The sequence below is a fragment of the Medicago truncatula genome, chromosome 3 (genome assembly GCF_003473485.1).
Source record: "Medicago truncatula cultivar Jemalong A17 chromosome 3, MtrunA17r5.0-ANR, whole genome shotgun sequence".
Classification (NCBI taxonomy): domain Eukaryota; kingdom Viridiplantae; phylum Streptophyta; class Magnoliopsida; order Fabales; family Fabaceae; genus Medicago; species Medicago truncatula.
In genome coordinates, this window is record NC_053044.1 from 1,283,980 (window position 1) to 1,302,669 (window position 18,690).

The 18,690-nt window shown below is 33.7% G+C and overlaps 2 protein-coding genes, 1 long non-coding RNA gene and 1 pseudogene across 3 annotated transcripts; 2 read left to right on the forward strand and 2 right to left on the reverse strand.

Annotated features, from left to right (window-relative positions):
* Positions 1-1,788: 1,788 nt before the first annotated feature.
* LOC120579744 (uncharacterized) lies at positions 1,789-2,407 on the reverse strand. Its single transcript, XR_005645487.1, has 3 exons — positions 2,193-2,407; positions 2,041-2,074; positions 1,789-1,833 (listed from the first exon to the last, which is right to left on the reverse strand). It is a non-coding gene; the product is annotated as an uncharacterized lncRNA (long non-coding RNA).
* Positions 2,408-5,425: 3,018 nt separating this feature from the next.
* LOC11406955 (sugar transport protein 1-like) lies at positions 5,426-7,975 on the reverse strand (annotated as a pseudogene).
* A 1,842-nt stretch (positions 7,976-9,817) lies between these two features.
* Positions 9,818-12,778, forward strand: LOC11414156 (WEB family protein At5g55860). Its single transcript, XM_003598109.3, has 2 exons — positions 9,818-10,020; positions 10,768-12,778. The coding sequence occupies exons 1-2, from the start codon at positions 9,835-9,837 to the stop codon at positions 12,559-12,561; spliced, it is 1,980 nt and encodes a 659-aa protein (XP_003598157.1). The 5' UTR covers positions 9,818-9,834; the 3' UTR covers positions 12,562-12,778.
* Positions 12,779-13,936: 1,158 nt separating this feature from the next.
* On the forward strand, positions 13,937-18,665 carry LOC11418379 (uncharacterized). Its single transcript, XM_003598110.4, has 6 exons — positions 13,937-14,471; positions 15,804-15,889; positions 15,981-16,286; positions 16,424-16,507; positions 17,808-18,281; positions 18,379-18,665. The coding sequence occupies exons 1-5, from the start codon at positions 14,094-14,096 to the stop codon at positions 18,244-18,246; spliced, it is 1,293 nt and encodes a 430-aa protein (XP_003598158.1). The 5' UTR covers positions 13,937-14,093; the 3' UTR covers positions 18,247-18,281; positions 18,379-18,665.
* The last annotated feature ends 25 nt before the right edge of the window (positions 18,666-18,690 follow it).

Here is an 18,690-nt window from a genome sequence, read left to right on the forward strand (position 1 = left end):
CCGAAGACGTTTGTTGGCTTGGGAGGAGGAGAGTGTGAGGGAGTGTTCACTATTATTGCATAACTTTGTTTTACAGGTTAATACTATTGATAAATGGAGTTGGACTCTTGACACTGTACATGGTTATTCGGTGCGGGAGGCATATCGCTTCATTACTAGTCATGGGGATCATTTAGACAGGAGTTCCGTTGACAAGGTTTGGCACAGTTACATACCAGCAAAGGTGTCTCTGTTTGTGTGGCGCCTCCTTCGCAATCGACTTCCGACTCGAGGCAACTTGTTAAGAAGAAATATTCTCCACGCAAATAATGCTATGTGCGTGATTGGTTATTTTTACGGTGCGGTAATTCCTTAATTTTATGGTCATTGGTAGCAGCTTGGTTAGGCTTGTCTTTGGTTTATTCTAATGATTTACGACAGCAACACATTCAGTTTTGTTTTATGGCGGGTTTTCCTCGGTGTACACACTCCTATTATACAGCTATTTGGTATGCTTGTGTTTGGCTGATATGGAAAGACAGAAACAAACATATCTTCCAAAACGAGGCATCACATTCTGTCAATCTTTTGGACAAATTCAAATGCAATTCTTTTTTGTGGATGAAAGCAAAGACTACTTCATTTAATTACAGTTATTATGACTGGTGTACTCGTCCGCTCCTTTGTATGGAAGTGCACAATAATTTTTTGTTATTTTTGTTGACGGTGTCGGCCCTTTTGACACCAGGTTGTTTGTAAATACTTAGCAGTGTTGCACTCTTTGCACATCTTATGCAAGGTGTTTCATTCGTAATATTAATATATCTCATTTTAGCTTGTGAAAAAAGAAAATCCAAGAGTGAATATTTTAGTTTCCCTCGTGGATAAATCACTTTAAAATCAATGTTTTCCATCCATAATTAAAGGTTAATAATCCAAATAGTCTTAGGTCCAAGAATGTAAATGATCATATACATTGTTTCACTCGATGGTTCAAAAAAGGTTCAAAGTTTTGACCAAAACAAAGACCCAAACATAAGTCTTAACCATTAAGCAAACTCCTTGAGTTTTCTACAAAGTCCTTAACCCATTTTTTTACAATTAGTCCTTAACTCATTTAGTCATTTTTTAATATATATTCTTGTTCTTACCTCATTTACGAGGAAAAAAAATCCACTGAAATCTATATAAAATGTTCACCATGTTGTTACAATAGTATTATTTTTTGTCACTTAGCTTTCTATTTCCAATTTCGGTTTGCTTCGTATGCATGGTTCATATATGATACAACCATTTTGTCCGATATGCATCATCATATTGCTGCTATAGTTTAATACCCAAATGATGAATTTTGTTTTTTATTGAGTTCTCAGCTTTTTTTAACACGAGACTTGTGTTCTTTTCTTGCATGTAGGAGAAATATATTCGAACCCCGACATTACATATATTTTGTATTGTAATTATCAACTGAGCTAAGTTGCTAAGTTTACGGGGACTAGGAAAAATATAAATGTGACAATGGATACAGTATTAAACTTTAAAAAAAAGTCTCAAACATGTATAAAATAATTTTCTTTTATTTCTTGAGGAAGAACAAAAATGAAAAAACATAAGTAAACGACACAATGAATGTTGTGGTATAGTACATGATGAGAAATGAAAAAAACATAATTCAAGGACATTTTGGTCCTCCTTCTTTAGTCTTCCAGTCGTTATAGCACGGACAAACTTCCTTGTTTCCATAAGTTCCTGGAGGTACACACAAGCATTTTGCACAACAATACTTGCAATAGAACAAACATGGTTTTCTGTGATGTGTTTTTGAGCATCTATCTTCACATCGAGGAGCACATTCTACAATTTCAACCATGCAATATTAATTAGACATAATTTTAGTGAATAATCAATGAATGTTGTAACATCAAATTTTAACAATAAACAAAAAATAAAGATTTTTTTTTTTTTTTATGGATTTTATATCAACAATATAATTATTCTTAGTGTTACATCTTTTGTAAAATTTATTTATGAGTGAAGCTATATCCTTCATTAAATCAATACCTTCTGGTTTAAGACTTCCTTCAGTGGTGCCATCCTGAAACTCAATTAAACAAACAAAAATGAAATTAACATGAGAAAAAATGTCCTAAATAATTATCTTCAAGCAAAATTGTCCAATTAAAACAAAAAATACAAAATGTGATAAGCCTTACCGTTGGGTCAGGAGTCACTGGAGCTGGTGGAGTTGCAGGAGGCGTTGGAGTCACCGGAGCTGGTGGAGTTGTCGGAGTTGCTGGAGTTTCTGGAGTTGTTGGAGTTACCGGAGTTTCTGGAGTTGAATCTGAAGGTATTTGTGAAGCTGGAGCTGGTGCCGGAGCCGGAGCTGGAGTTGGAGCCTCAATGGTAGCTCCTATTATATGAGCCTGAAATAAAATCATTCATGTAACATTAAAAAGGATATAAAGAATTAATAGAAAATCATGTAAATAATTTGTTCAAATGCATGCAACATCAAGTTTAAGGTTTTAAAAAACGGGCGTTACCGTGAAAACGGCCGGTATAGGACAGTTTATGCCAGATTTATATGTGGGAAGGAAAATCACACGAAAACTCCAGATGCCGGATTTTGGTCATCGCCTCTTCTTTATCTACAGATCGTTACTCCTTCAATTACTCTCTTAATTTTTGTGTTGTTATGTAAGTGTGTAACATATATAAAATGAGATTTTAGAGAGAAAAAATAAATAATAGTCTTTGTGCGCAACACCCTTAACAGCCGAAATCGTAAAAACCTTAACGCGATAGCGACCATGATTTTTAAAACCTTCATCAAGTTAATAAATATTATACTTGTGATTCACATGTTTAAAGGAAAAAATTTATATACAAAAATAAAATTATAGACGAAGGTAAAAAATATGCATCTCTTCAGAAAGAAAAAAAAAAGATAAATATGCATAGCATAATAATGAGAGAAGTATGTCAATATACCTTGCTTTGTACAAGAAGAAACACAACTAAGAAGAGCATATTGATGTTATAATTTTTTGCCATTACTCAAAGCTTTACTAAAAGCAAAAAAGTTATGTGAATTGTGATTATGAAGAAGAATTGTTGAGTTACGTATTTATAGCAAATTCTACATGAACTGAATCTATGAAAGGTGGCTCTATTTTAGTGATGAAAGATCCACCTAGAGCCACCTTTAGCTGAATCTATGGTTGGACTTGGAGAATTTGATGTAACAATAGTTTGATTAATTCAACAATAGCATTCGAAAATTAAGGGAGGTTCCATCAAAAATTTAAAATTAAAGAAGGTCTATAATAGTGCTTACAATATTTTCGATTTCTTGATACAAGCTAGTTAAATTATTTTGGTCTATATAAGTGTAGGTTCCCATATATTTGTTTCTAAAAATTTGTATGATATATATCATTGTACGAATGAACAAAAAAAACTTTGTATCAATAAAGCCAAGAAGCATTCAAAAACCATGAAAAATGATATTTGAACAACTATTTTGAGACAATTTTCTATGTTATATGACATTGTATTCTTATTCTATCAAATGTTTTTGTTCCAAAAATTGTTGTCTAAATATCATTTCTCAAAAACTATTTACTACACAAGAAGTTTAGGAAAGAAGAGTCCACACTATCCTCTGTAAAATATAACCCGAAAACCATACAAAGAGAAGAAAAAAAAAGAAGCTAATACGCCTCACGATAATTAATGCACGCAATATTGATGGAAAAACAATATTGATCGGAGTATATAAATTTATAGAATGGTCTTTCAAAAATTTATTAATTTATCGAACTTGTTCAAACCTAGTGGTTTGAATGTGATGAAATTTTATGTAGAATCTTATGTTGGATTTTTTATCACCGCACTTTTTTCTCCCATGACCGTTTATTTGAGTATGTGGTGGTCACGAGACCAAGAGCAAAGTAAGCAAAAATATTATCAAAGAGTCGTGACCTTAGTTTATAGGAGGAGCGTGTAGACCAAAGAGCTGCTTAGGTCAAAGAAGTTATGGCACAGTCAACGGAAATGCTAACTAGCTTAGGGTAGACAAAATAGTATGTGATCTATCTTAATAGAGAGCTCATATTTCTATTAACATTCACAGAATATGAATGAAAACATATAATAGATTTACAAAAATCTCTTTATATATGCTTTTTAGTACAAAATATTGTGAAATAGTGGCGCGCTATAGCATTGTTGCTTAGCAGAATTTGAACAAGGCGCTATTTTTTGCGATCTGCAATTGACAGCGCTAGGATAAAGTAGGTTGAATTAGATTGGTCTGAAAAATATAAACAAGACTCTTGTTTTGGTAGGTACCATAATCTTAATTTTCTGCTAGGTTCGTTATATAAATGCATCGGAGTAGTATGACGTATAATCTTAACTTATCTGCTGGTTTCTTATGAGCTCGGTAAGCATGAAGAAAATTTCTAAGTTGAGTGACCTGCAAAGAAAACAATTTTTTTGCAAAACAAACATGAATTCTCAAAGCAACTCCCTGAAATTGTGATTTAAGCCTATAAAACTATTCCATATGATGGTGAGTTCTTGTTATCTTGTAACCCTCACATAATGCATAGAACTGACTTGCAAGCATTGTTTTTCTATTAGTGACACCAATTTCAGCATAATAAAGCAAAACTGGTTAAATATTATCAATAATCATATGAGAATTACATTTTTCTGGATCTACGAGTATTGCTGCCGAAATTTTTTAAGTAACATTCATTACTTAAGCCGTTAGGTAGTTAGACCAGCAGATTAAATATGAGAAGTAGACACTGATTCAGTTTCAGTCACACTGAACTTGGAACGCAGCAGCAGAAACTTGAATGTAGAAACTAGTTTAGTGAGCATACCAAAAGTCAATTGAAAAGTAGCAGCATAGAAGGTTGCATTGTCGAAAGGTTAGCTTAGCGTGAATGATATCAAATACATTGTGAAGCTATCAATTATGAGCTTTGGTCTTGAATACAATTTTCCATTGCGAATTTGAAGCATAATAACATCGCTGCCTTAATGGCATGTATTATCTCTTTAAATGTCATTGAAATTCAATAGGTTTGTATCAAACATAGAAAAGTAAGCAAACCTGATAAATTCAAAAATGAGTACTTTGAAATCAGAACACCATGCTCACCAGTAAACTATTGAGACACTGCCTCATTCGTCAAATTACAATCAGAGGTTGCATTATAAAAATTAAAAATTAGAAAAATACAAGAAGAGAAAACAGAAATGACATAACAATCCGATTATTAATTTTAATAAATATTTTTACTTTCAATAAGTCTATATGAGAAACTACGAAAAATATCAAAAGGTGCTCTAATTAAATAGAGCTGCTAAAGTAAGTGTAATTTGGATTTCTATTAAAAATGACTTAAAAAAACTAATAGTGAAGCTAAAACTAGGCCTGTCCACCGCCATGCTCTTCCGCTGGTTTCACAAACTTCCTCCAATAAGAATGATTTATCCACACCACAAACATTTCTTCAATAGGAACACCTTTGGTCTCCTGCAAAAACTTGTAAATAAACAAGCTCATCACCACCACCAAAAGTGCAAAGAAGATGAAGAGTCCAAACTTCATGTGGCACAACATGGTGGTGAAAACTTGAGCAATGGCAAATGTGAAAATCATGTTAACCGAAACATTGACACTTTGAGCCGCTGATCGAACCTCAAGTGGAAAAATTTCACTTGGCACCAACCATCCAAGAGGACCCCAAGACCATGCGAATCCCATCACATACACGCATATGCCTATCACAACAAGCAATGCATACCACTTTGGAAGCTCGCCTGGATTTCCATCAACTCCAAATTTAGATTGAACGGCCGCTGCTACAATAATCTGTGTCAAAACAAATTCGTATTAGCAAAGAAAGATGAGCAACATATTATTGTGGTAGGTGTTATTTTTTCTAACCACTAACTCTAGTGCAAATGATTATTGTACACTATGTGTTATGAATTTCAAAGTTCATATGATATTTTCCTTTTAAAAGTTAAAAGTTGACAACCAATAATTATTTTTTAAAAGTATATTGACTTTGATAGATGAATCATTTATGCATATATTTATAAGTGTGTCATCCAAATACGATTCAGTTCATAATTGCATAAACATATGATGTGTTGGGGCACAGATTCTAATCCGCGATTCTCCACTTATAGGTGTGTGATTCTCGTCACTCTCGGCTATTTGACAAAAAGTGTTCAAAGCTAGTGTGTGCTTCTCAATATGATAAACAAAAAAGTAGTATGTTTCTCAAGAGTGGAAATATCACAATAGTCAAATCTAATTTAATGTTGATTAAATATTTCAAAAATTAATTAAAGGGAGTTATTTAATCAATGTACCTGGCAGATAAACATTTGAGCTCCTCCTTGTAAGAACAGAGTACGTCTCCCAAACTTATCAACGGTGGCAATTGAAACAAGCGTAGCTAAGCATTAAAACCACCGGTTATCATGGCAGACATGAGGGAAGCATTAGCACCAAAACCTATAGTTTTAAACAAAACTGGAGCATAAAATGTGATGACATTCATGCCAGTGAGTTGCTGGAATAATGGAATAGCTATGGCCATGGTAAGTTGAGGCCTATACTGCCTCGTCAACAAACAAGCCCAAGGGTATTTGATGGCTTTAGAGGCTTGACTTGCTGCAAGTAAATCGTTAAACTCATCATCAACATCTGATGTCCCCCGAATCTTAATCAACTCCTTTTTAGCTTTGTCATCTTGACCTCTTTCAATCAATGAACTTGGCGAATCGGGAAGAAAGATTGCACCGATAATTATCATTATCGCGGGAACTACAGCAAATCCCAAACTGTACCGCCATCCTTCCCCGTTCTTCATGTTTGCAAAAAAATAATTGAGGATGTTGGCCACAAAAATGCCTATAGTTATTGACAATTGGAACATCATGTTAAGAGCTCCTCTATACTTGTAGGGAGCAACCTCGGACAGATAGATTGGCACAGACTGTTATAAAAAAAATGCAACATTAGTAAACTACTTAAATAATAAATAAGTTGAACTATAAATAACAGTATAAGTAATTAACATTTGTCACACACAAAAAGTACTTAACAATTTATGCACACAGCTTAATATCATGAGATATTTTATTTCAATCAGTAAAGTAGTACCCATTAAAACTATTAAAATCCTTCCATCTTGTCACTTTAATTTATTCCTAATTAAAAGCATAAACAAAAGCATAACTTGAGGACTAATTAATCATCCAACCAGGAAGCATTATGATATGCTTCCATTTTTCTTCATGTTTTTTTAATCTAAATGGAATAAAAACACACTCATGGTTGATGTACATTAATCTAAGAGTTTATTCATTAAGAATTGACCACATGTTTTTTTACCTGGTTAGCACATCCTATTCCAAAACCAAGCAACATGCGGCCAACATAAAGCATCCACACTTTTTCAGCGAATCCATTCATAGCAGCTCCAGCGAGAAAAAGAACACCACCAGAGAGCATGGTAAGATGTCTTCCAAAGATTCTAGTTGCGGTGGATGCTCCAAGAGAAGCCACAAGAGCGGCCAAATACAAAGAGGATGTAAACAACGTTAGTGTCTGACTGTCGAATTTGCAGTATTGATTATCGGTAGGCTTAATGTTTAGCTCCTTAGCCTAAACATCTGGAAAGAACTTCAGCAAGAATGGATGGATCCATTGCCGTAACTCCACCTATACATTAATTGTTTATCATGTAATTAATCAGAAAATTATTGTCATATGAACAATTCTTGAGACATATTTGGCAAACACTTAATTGGAAAATGAGAATATTGTACCTGAAAGGCCAAGATCATAGCCGAAGATTAAGCCTTCAAATGCTGCAATCATGCAAGCGATGAACACCCTAAAGGTGAGTTTTCCCGGATATTCTTTTTCAGAGCCATGTGCTATGTAACCTCCAGCCATTGTGTTCTTTCAAATGACAAAGAAAGTTAAGAGTTTAGAAAACCTAAAATACATGAAGAAAAAAAAAGAAGAAGAAAAAAAAAAACTTAAAAGAGTTTAGAAGTTTGACAAATAAATAACCTGAGCTAATTTAGTATGTATTCCTAAAACTTCACTCCATAATTAATATAGATGATCTTTCAAAAAAATAAAAAAACTTAATATAGATGCTCATCCATATTTCGATCAAAAGTTTAAAATAATAATAGTATATATTCTTAGAGTAGACATAAAAAAAAAATCTTGCGGGTTTGCATTAATTAAGAAAATTTTAAGAATGCAAACATAGGAAGTCTCTTGCATACTATTCTCTTGCATTTGTGTTTGAGTAATAGAAGTCTCTTGATTGTGTTCAGGAGCATAGGAAGTCTCTTGCAGTTGTGTTTGAGTAATTTGAAGTCTCTTACTAAGTTTAGTCGTGAGCATTTGTAATCAGATATTAAATAGTGAACTCTCTTTGGAAGTGCAAGGGGACATGACTGACTTCCGATTTGTGGAACCTGTATAAATTGCTTGTGTCTTTCTCTCTCTCTGTTTTATCCGCTGCAACTAGTTCTGAACATCACTTCAGAAGTAGAAATCTATCTGCTTCTGATCAGTGTTTTCAGCTTAGGAGAAAAAGAAGAAAAAACCAACACAATTCAACCCCACTTCTTGTGTTTTTCTCACCTTCACGATTCCCTCTGGTGCCAATTTTGGTGGGCTAAGTCCATACAGAGCTTTGCTCTGGCTTTAAACGGGGTCCCGCAAGTGGGCGGTGGAATTGGTCCCCTTGGATGGGATTAGTCGATTCTTGATCGGATACCAAGTTTTAAAAAATAAATAAATAATAATAATAATAATAATGGAATAAAATCTAGAAGTCCTAGCTCAACTGGCAAAATGCCGAAATTATTAGGCCGGATGCCATGATCGGGGTTCGAACCCCGGTACCTCCACTTGTGTGTGTGAGTTTATAATGGCTTTGCCATTTCGTCTATCTACCAAAAAAAAAATAATAATAATAATAATGGAATAAAATCATAGAATAGGGTTGACTGTCGTGCATGATTACAGCCTTTTTAGTTTACACTCCGAAACTGAGTCACTTTACTTGCTGATGCAATATTTGTCTTCCAAACCAAACAATCTTTTCAGATTTTCATCTTCTCTTTCCTTCTCTTCAAGTAATATCGTGATTCTTCGCCGTGATTTTATTCCACAATTTAATGCCATTAATTCTCTAATCTCCTCAAAATTTTCATCATTCATCTTTACCACTTCCAAGCCCTTAAAGGTCCTTTATTTTTTTGGTATTTTTTTCATTGTTTTTATTGCCAATTCATTCAAATGTTGAAACTTTCTTGTATTTTGTTGTGATAAGACTTTTAGGTTTTGAAATATTTGAATTTTCGAAGATCACGGTAATTACCAATGGTTTTTATATTTCAAAGCCACTAATGATAGTGATAAAATACTGTTTAGATTTTAAAACCTAGGATTTGTTATTATCCTTTTAGGGTTTATGATTATGGTTTTGTTCATTGTTAATAATGTATAATTAAGCTTCATTATGATTGTTTTTTTCTTGATATCAAATTTTAAATGAGATATATGAAATATGTGAAAGTTTTGAATTTGATATTATACTGTGCTTTATTTGATGATGATGATGTTTTTTTTTTGTTATGTTTTTATTTTATTTTTAATTTGAAATTTGAGATGAGATATCTGAAATGTGGGATCCATAACTTAGGGTTTGATATTTTAATGTGTTTGATGATGATAATGTAACATCTTGTAAATTGTAATTTAGCAGGTTTTCAAAGTTCAAAGGCATAATGGTAGCTAGAATCAAGCAGAGTGTTACCAAGTCTTGTAAATCAACAAATTCAGTGGTTGGAGAGATTGACACTAATTCACCTATTCAATCTGTTAAAGATGCTGTTTCTCTATTTGGTGAAGCTGCTTTGTCTGCTGGGAATGTTACCATTAAGAAAGCAAAATCAAAACCTTATTCTGTTGAGGTAATTCTGGTTTAGTATTTATTTGTATGTGTATGTCAATAATTATGATCATATGATAAGTGGAGTAGTGTAGTGACCTTAGTGTAACATTCTATCTTAGAATTGCTCTAGAAGTAATGAATGGAGTTTCGTAAAATTTGAAGTAAATTTAACGACATAGGTTGTTATTAGTTCAAAGTTTTCTATATACGAATTAGTTCATTGAATTTTGACAATTCGATTAACAATATCCGGTCTTTGTATTTTGATTGGTAGTTAATGGAAAGTACTCGTTCACATTTATAAGTTGGATCAATTACTTCCCCTCATGTACCTCACTAGGTAACATTTGTTTATATTTTTTAGATTGAAATTTAAGCCGATTTTTATGGGCTTCCACATGTTTTCAAAACATATAGTTCTATGTAATTAAAACTATCACATTTTCAAATTGTATAATTAATTTTTGGAGAAATTTGTTGAGGGTGTTCTAATTAGACAAGCGGTCATCACTTAACTAAGTTATTTGGTTATAATTTTTGTGTTTCTCCTTTTCAATGTAAGCTGTAGTGAGTGTTGTCAATCGTAGAAAATAGTGGTTCCTCATTCAAATTCCTCTATATCGCCGTTATTTGGCAACATTTTATACTAGATAGCGTATTGTGTCACTATAAATAACTGCTATTTAACAGCATTGACTGTAATGTAAATTTACTTTGCGTGTTTAATACTGAATCTTATGACTTACAAGCTTTATTATTTTATTAGCGCGTTTGGGCAAAGGAGGCACAACTTCACTTAGCACAGGAAGAGCTGAACAAATTAAAGGCGAGGCTGAAAAATGCCGAGGCTACCAAGGCGCAAGTCCTAATGGAGCTTGAAAAGACCAAAACAACTGTTATTGATCTGAAAAAAAAGCTTAAAGTTCTCAATGAATCAAGAGAATTCACAATTCATGCAACAAAAGCTTCAAAGAGTCAGGCTGTGAAACAGCTTAAAGAAGAACAGTGTGGCAATCTTAATGTAATCAATGGTGCTTCGAAAGAAGAGCTCGAAACTGCTGTTCAGAGGTATAAATCTATCATTGCAGAACTTGATGTTGCAAAGCAAGAACTGAGGAAAATTCGTCAGGAGTGTAAGGAATCTTTGGAAGCAAGAGTTTCAGCTTTCAACCAAGCGGCAGAAGCTAAAGATGCAATGAACATAAATGCAGAACGAGCGTGTGAGCTTTCGAAAGAAATTTTAGCCGTACAAGAATTAATTCAGCAAATGAAGGTTGCATCTGTTGAAGCTGATCAACAGAAACAGGAGATACTAGTTGAGAAAAATGTTCTGAGGCAATCATATAAATCTTCCCTCGAAGAATCAGAAAAGAAATTGCTCGCTTTAATGAAACATTTTAATTCAGAACTCATTGAAAATCTTGAAGCGAAGCTTACCGAGACAATGAGTGAAATATCAGCTATTCAGAAGAAAATTGAAAATAAAAAGATGTCGGACCTTGAACAAGTGAAAAGTGTCACTTTGGAGCTTGATGGTGCTAAGGAAACACTGCAGAAAGTATCAGAAGAAGAAAGCTCTCTTAGAAGCTTGGTGGAAGCTCTTCGGATGGATTTGGAGTATGTAAAAAGAGACCACTCAGAATTGAAGGAAACAGAATGCGAAACTGAATCCATTGTTAAGAATATGCATGCCGAGCTTCAGAGATGTGAGTCAGAGCTTGATGTCTACTTGGCAGAAGAATCTAAAGTTAGGGGTGCATCTGAGCAAATGATCTTGACATTGAACCAGTTGTCCGATGAAACTGAAAATGCAGAGCGAGAAGCAGAAGATATGAAGATCAATGCAATCGAATTGAAGGTGGAAGCTGAAGTCACCAAACATGCATTAAAAGATGCAGAAATGAAGCTCAAACTAGCATTAGAAGAAGCAGAAGCGGCAAAAGCAGCAGAGGACCGTATTCATGATCAGATCAGAGACTTATCCGAAAGGAATAATACTGCTCACGCTTCAACGACTGAATCCGGTGCTAGAATTACTATCTCGAGGGAGGAATATGAGTCCTTAAACTGCAGAGCTGAGGAGTGTGATAAACTAGCGAGTGCAAAAGTGGCGGCTGCGACAGCACATATTGAAGCTGCAAAGCTCAGTGAAAATGAGGCTCTCATAAAGTTAGAGGCAACTCAGATGGAAATTGAGGATATAAAGAAAGCAACGCATGAGGCCTTGAAAAAGGCCGAGATGGCTGAAAAAGCAAGGAAAATGGTGGACAGTGAGCTTAGAAGGTGGCGCGAGAGAGATCATAAGAAAGCAGCAGAAACTGTGGCTCGAGTATTGGCTGAAACACCAATGCCGTCATCTTTATCGTCTTCATCACGTTTATCTCCTCGGCTTTACAAGATTCAAAAGCAGCATTCACTTCCACAAAACATGGAGGCGAGGAAGTTGGATAAAGGGAAGAAAATTCTAATGCCTAGTATTAGTAGCCTTTTTCCTAGGAAAAAAAGCTTGCAGGTTGAGAGAGGACTTCCTTCTTACCTTCCAGGTGAGACTCCTTTGTGAAATTTGTTCTAATTTTGTGAGAGTAGCATGTTGATTTATGTGAGAGTAGAGTTCTATGCTATCAGATTTTTGTCTTCATCATAGAGTATGAGGGAAATGAATTTTGAAATATCAGTAGTTTGGTAACAAATTCAGGTTGAATGTTGCAGTAGATTATTGTTGCTGAATTTTGAGGTTTCATGTTTTGTAGTTTGATAAACTTTTTGCAACAAGCATTATGATGATAATAAGCATTTGGAAAAATTGTATTCTTTTTTGTCTTATTCTATATAATCTATCATTCATATAATTTCTTGATGCTTTACTCCTAAATTCCTGATAAAGATAAGGAGAGACATTGCTTGAAGCAATTTCTACTGGCAGAACAAGAAATTATCAAATTAAAAATATATTTCACATTAAGAAAATCAAGAGAAAGATAATTTGATAATTTAATGTAAAGATACTATTCTTCAAGTGAGGTTATTAAACATGATTCAGGTTTATGATAATTTTAATTTTATGTAAAGATAGTTTGCGTTATGTAAACAAGATTCTCAATAATTTATGATTTTGATCTCTCAATGATTTCATTAATGATTTTAGTCTTTTTTTTTTTTTTGTTACAATGATGATGATGATGATTTTAGTGTCTGAAATTTAAAAGTTGAAAAATGTTAACTTGTGTCCGCCCTTAAGACACAAGTTAATGAATCAAATGTAAAAATATTTTATTGGAATCCGTTTACATTGAATTTTTAACTTTTTATTGAATTAAATGCATAAAATTTTATAGAATGGTAAAAAAACAATATATTTAACAAATTCTTCGGGTGGGTTTACTTTATACTTATGAGATGAGATGGTAAAAAAACAAGGCTCTTCCTAACGAATACTTCAAAAATACTCTTTAAACATTTTAAATTAGGTCAAACAAATTCATATAAAAAAAATTGAAGTCAAACATTTTAATTTCTAATGCATTGAATAAACAACATTTTATAAATACTTAGGTGTGTTTGCGTTTGAAGCTATATTTGTTGATTCTCGGGAATAAAATGATAGAAATACATATGCTTATGTTTGTTACAAGTTTACTAAATTTTATTCCCAAGAATAAAATGTTCCTGGTAATAGAAAAAATTTCCGAAGGAAAAAGGTGGGAATAGTTCACATGGAGATCGGAATAAATTCTTATATAGTTATCTATTATAATCCATATTTTTATAGTACCAAGGAGTATTATAGAGTTAACCAAACATATTTTTCTCGAATACTTTAGAATAAAATTCTCATCTATTTATTCTAAAAAATGTTATTCCTAAAAGTAAATTTGAACAAACACAACTTTTTCTATTTCAAATCTTAAGAGTGTTCAGAAACATTCAAATAGCTTTTCGTGATATATTCTCCCCAAAGCAGTCATACCACAGGAACACAGTCTCTCTTCTTCCAACAACATCATCAAACCCCTCGAAACAGTAACAGAAAAAAGCACACACTCAACACACTCATTTTCATTCTTCTTCGCCATTTTCACTCTCAAACAAACAATGATGGGTAACAACAACAGAGAAAGAGAAGAACCCTTAACATTCACAATCCCATCATCTTCCTCTCATTCCTCACCAATCACCGTCTCTGACACACTCGATAGTTACCTCACTGACCCAAGAAGCGCTTCTGGAAGTTTCCAGAACGATGGTGTTCTTTCATCTGGTGATGTTGCTGATGTTGAGTTTGGATTCTCAAGACCTGATTTTCGGCAAAGTTCTCTTGTTGGTACTGTTGAGTTGTACGAACGACACGTGTTTCTATGTTATAAGAATCCCAGATTTTGGCCTCCTAGGATTGAAGCTGCTGAGTTTGATCGGTTGCCTAGGTTGCTTTATGCTGCTGTTAAAGCTAGGAAGAATCATATGAAGAAGGAGGTAGTAAAAGTTCTTTGATTTTTGAAACATTTATTTGTGCTTTTGATTTCTTGTTAATCTGTGTTGATTTTGTGGGTTTTTGGTGGTTGATTGGTTTTTAAGTTGTAAAAATTTAAGCTTTTGGGTTGTTGGTTATGTGGGGTGATGAATCATGAATGAATGAATGGAAGAATGATAGGTTTGAAGTTGGTGAGGTTTTAACTTATTAATTTTAAGGTGATTGTATGATCTGTTTATTGTTTAATTGAATGTATTGTGAAAATGTGCTAATTGTTTTGTGATTTTTTGGGTGTTTATGGTGATTGATTGGTTTTTAAGTTGTAAAAATTTAAGCTTTTGGGTTGTTGTTTGTTTGTTTTGTGGGGGTGATGAATTGTAAATGAATGATATTTGTGAGGTTTTAACAAGTTAACTGTATGATGTGAAATTAATGCTAGTTGGATGTGTTGTGAAAATGTGCTAATTGATATTGTGATTTTCCTTTGTGAATTTATGGTGATTGATTGGTTATAAACTTGTAAAAAAACTTTGCTTTTGGGTTGTTTTTTTTTGGGTGATGAATAATCCACTTGAAATTATTGAGGTTTTAACTTTTGAGTTAAGAACTATATGATTTGTTAAGTGCTTAATTGAATGTGTTGTGAAAATGTGTTAATTGATTTTGTGAGTTTATCGTGATTGATTCGTTCTCTAAGTTGTAAAAATTTAAGCTTTTGGGTTGTTTGTTTTGCAGGGTCATGAATTATGAATGAATGATACTCTTGGAATTATTGAAGTTTTGACTTTTTAAGTTAAATGTATGATCTGTTTAGTGCTTAATTGAATGTATTGTGAAAATGTGCTAATTCATTTTGTGATTTTTAGATGATTTATTGGTTATAAACTTGTAAAAATTTAAGCTTTTGGGTTGTTTGTTTTGTAGGGTAATGAATTATGATTTATGAATGAATAATCCACTTGAAATTTGTGAGGTTTGAACTTTAAAGTTTCTCTTAAAATAAAAAAACTTTAAATATAAGTACTATATGATCTGTAAAGTGCTTTTAATTGAATGTGTTGTGAAAATGTGCTAATTGATTTTTTACAAGGTTATGTGGTTATGGTGATTTGTCAGTTATGAACTTGTAAAAATTTAAGCTTTTGGGTTAAATATTGTAGGGTGATGAATCATGAATGATCCACTTAAATTGTTGGTGTCATGGTTTTTTTGATAGCGAGGTTATACCTTTTTAAGTTAGCTGTATGATCTGTTTAGTGCTAGTTGATTGCATTGTGAAAATGTGCCAATTGATTTTGGTTATGAAATTTGTGACCTGTTTGTTTCTTTGCTAGACCCGGTTAACGATATGTGAGGGTCATGATGGGACTGAAACATCTAATGGGGATGTGTTAATCTTTCCTGACATGATCAGATACAGGTTAGTGTGAGCGTTGTTTTGCTGCATTTGATTCCCTTGTGAAGGTTTTTCTTTTGTTTGTTGACTACAAAATATTGTGTTAATATTGCAGGAGATTGACACATTTTGATGTTGAAACTTTTGTTGAAGAAGTTCTTGTGAAGAATGGAGAGTGGCTACCTGGAACACCTGAAACTCTGAAAGGTTCATATGTTTTTGTGTGTTCACATGGATCACGTGATCGTAGATGTGGGGTTTGTGGACCTGTTTTGGTTAATAGATTCAGGGAAGAAATAGAGTATCATGGTCTACAAGGTAAAGTATTTGTTAGCCCATGCTCGCACATTGGGGGACATAAGTATGCAGGAAATGTCATTATATTTGGATCAAGCATGAATGGAGAAGTCACTGGACATTGGTAAGGAGAAGACCTGCTCGGTTATCAAAATTCTTTATCTCAAGAACTTTCTGTTTAATAGTTTAAATGTGGAAATACCGTTGTTTACCATATTGATTATTCATCTGACCTATATTATATTCAACTGATATAACCAGGTATGGATATGTTGCCCCAGAGGATGTACCTTTATTGCTTCAACAACATGTCATGAAAGGGGAGATTATAGACTCATTATGGAGGTGATTATTTTTCACAATTATTTATGTTATCAGGCTTTTCATCCTCTAAATGACACTACCTGGCCGCTCTCTGCCGCTGGACTTTTTGCTTATTTGCGGGATCAGAAGTTAATTTTACATAAGTTTGTAAGAGTAGGCCAAGAGGGTGAAATTGTAGTTATATTAATATGGTTGATTGTCTTTTTCAAGTAAAAAAATTAGAAGTCCAGAAGGAAATGAAAGGTTAATAACGCAGAAGAGTTAACTAGCAACATTCAAAGTTTTGTCAGAACTTGATTTTAAGTTTAACACAATCAAAATTCTCTCAATCCTCGAGGGCTCATAATTCATTTAATAAGGCAGGGCTTTGTATTTCAAAAATGTTCTCTTGTTGGCTTATATGCCTATATGCCGTTTTACTGTTACTTCTTTGATATGTGTTTTTTAATCTGAGTTGGAATATAACATCCTAAAGTCAACTTTGGTTTCCATACTTTGAAATTGAAACTGTGTTCAGACAGCAACTGTCATGTCCATACTCTTTATCTTTAGCTGATGGTATGGTTTGATATGACAGGTTTGCTCCATATGCATTTAAGTGGCAACTTAGACCTGGAAGCTCTTTGGTTAACTGTTTATATTTTCTATTACATGGTATCCTCTCCAAGGGATTAATTTAAGCTGCTACTGAAACAAAGTTCTTATGATGGGTAATTCGACTACCATGGTATTGCCCTTGGTCATCAAATCAAGACTCAAATGGTGATTCGGAATACCTATTTTCCAAATCGTGAATTAAATCTTATTATGAAACACCAGGCACAATTCGAATAAAAATATTACACTTTTAAGTAAAAACAAGTAACATAGCACAATCATAAGCTGATATATCATCTACTAGCCTAAAAATAATTCAGGATTCAAGTTGTAAATCAAATGTCAATTGAAAAGTGGCTGACTATGCAAAGTTGTCAAAAAAAGTGGTTGGCTACACTAAGTTTAGGTAGTGATTTTATTAGAGTGTATCAGGGTTCATAATAGTGAATTGAGATACATCATAATGAATTGGAATTGAGATTCCATCATGACGAATCAGATTTAAGATGAAAAGCATATTCATATTAGATATACACTAGAATTTCGTATCGATTGAGTCAGTTTTATATCGAATCGAGATACAACTCGCAGGAATGTGAGATACTGATAACCAATATATTGCTTAATATGAATCTGGCTGATGAGTTAAGATACTGTCGACAAATGTCCCTGGAGCATATTCTCACTTGTATTCATTGTTTACTTATTTGATTATTTCCATCAGGGGTCAGATGGGATTATCAGAAGATGAACAAATACAAAAGCAAGAACAAAGGCTTCTGCTGAGTTGCATAGGAGATTTAGAAGAAAACCCTGTACTGAATGGATCTCTAGACAATTTCACGAGCTGCTGCCAACCAAATGGAGTCAGCTGCTGCCAAGAAAACGGAAACTATTCCTTTTGTCAGAGTCAGGTGTCAGTGGATGAGAGAATGAGCTCCGATGTCATCGAGACTGAAGCAAAGCTTTCAGCTGATAATAATAAGAGCAGCAAGGCGTCGGTTTCTCGAATCAACAGCGGGAAAGGAGCTTCATGCAGGTCTCGTTCTATGACATCATGGCTTGACGGCTGGGAACAAGAAGATACTTATGCTGCTCTTGCTGTTGTCTGTGCTGCTGTATCGGTCACTATCGCCTATAACTGCTGCAAACAATTGACATAGGAGGAATCAACTTTGTCAGTGTTATTATTATTTAGGTCAGTTTGCTTAAGCTTTAACATATTTACATTTATATCAGCTTCATGTTTTTGATGCTTCTGCTGTTATTTAGATCAATCCTTATTGGACATGCAGGGAACGAGTGGGAGCTCAATCGTTAATGTGAATTTGTGTGCTTTACTGATTGTGGAATATTATTGGCTGTGGCATTTATAGTCTGCCTATTAGCTTAATCTGTACATATAAGAAACCTTAGCCTCAGCAGAATATGGAGTATTTATAAGTTTGTTTAGGCAGAATTTGATTTGTAACCTTTTTCAATTTATTGTAAAGCTTTTGTGTTCCTCAAACTTGCTAATTAATCCAAGATTTGAGGTGCACACAACATATTCAAAAAGTCCCTTGCAGTGTTTCTAAAAGAATCTCTAGTGTCATATTGCCAACCAC

What these genes read in the sequence shown, in the direction of transcription:
- LOC11414156 (XM_003598109.3), top strand. Translation starts at nt 9,835, where the DNA reads ATGGTAGCTAGAATCAAGCAGAGTGTTACCAAGTCTTGTAAATCAACA. An exon ending in CAAAACCTTATTCTGTTGAG is followed by an intron (nt 10,021 to 10,767) that starts GTAATTCTGGTT and finishes TTATTTTATTAG; the next exon opens with CGCGTTTGGGCAAAGGAGGC.
- LOC11418379 (XM_003598110.4), top strand. Translation starts at nt 14,094, where the DNA reads ATGATGGGTAACAACAACAGAGAAAGAGAAGAACCCTTAACATTCACA. An exon ending in CCTGACATGATCAGATACAG is followed by an intron (nt 15,890 to 15,980) that starts GTTAGTGTGAGC and finishes TTAATATTGCAG; the next exon opens with GAGATTGACACATTTTGATG. An exon ending in GGAGAAGTCACTGGACATTG is followed by an intron (nt 16,287 to 16,423) that starts GTAAGGAGAAGA and finishes TGATATAACCAG; the next exon opens with GTATGGATATGTTGCCCCAG.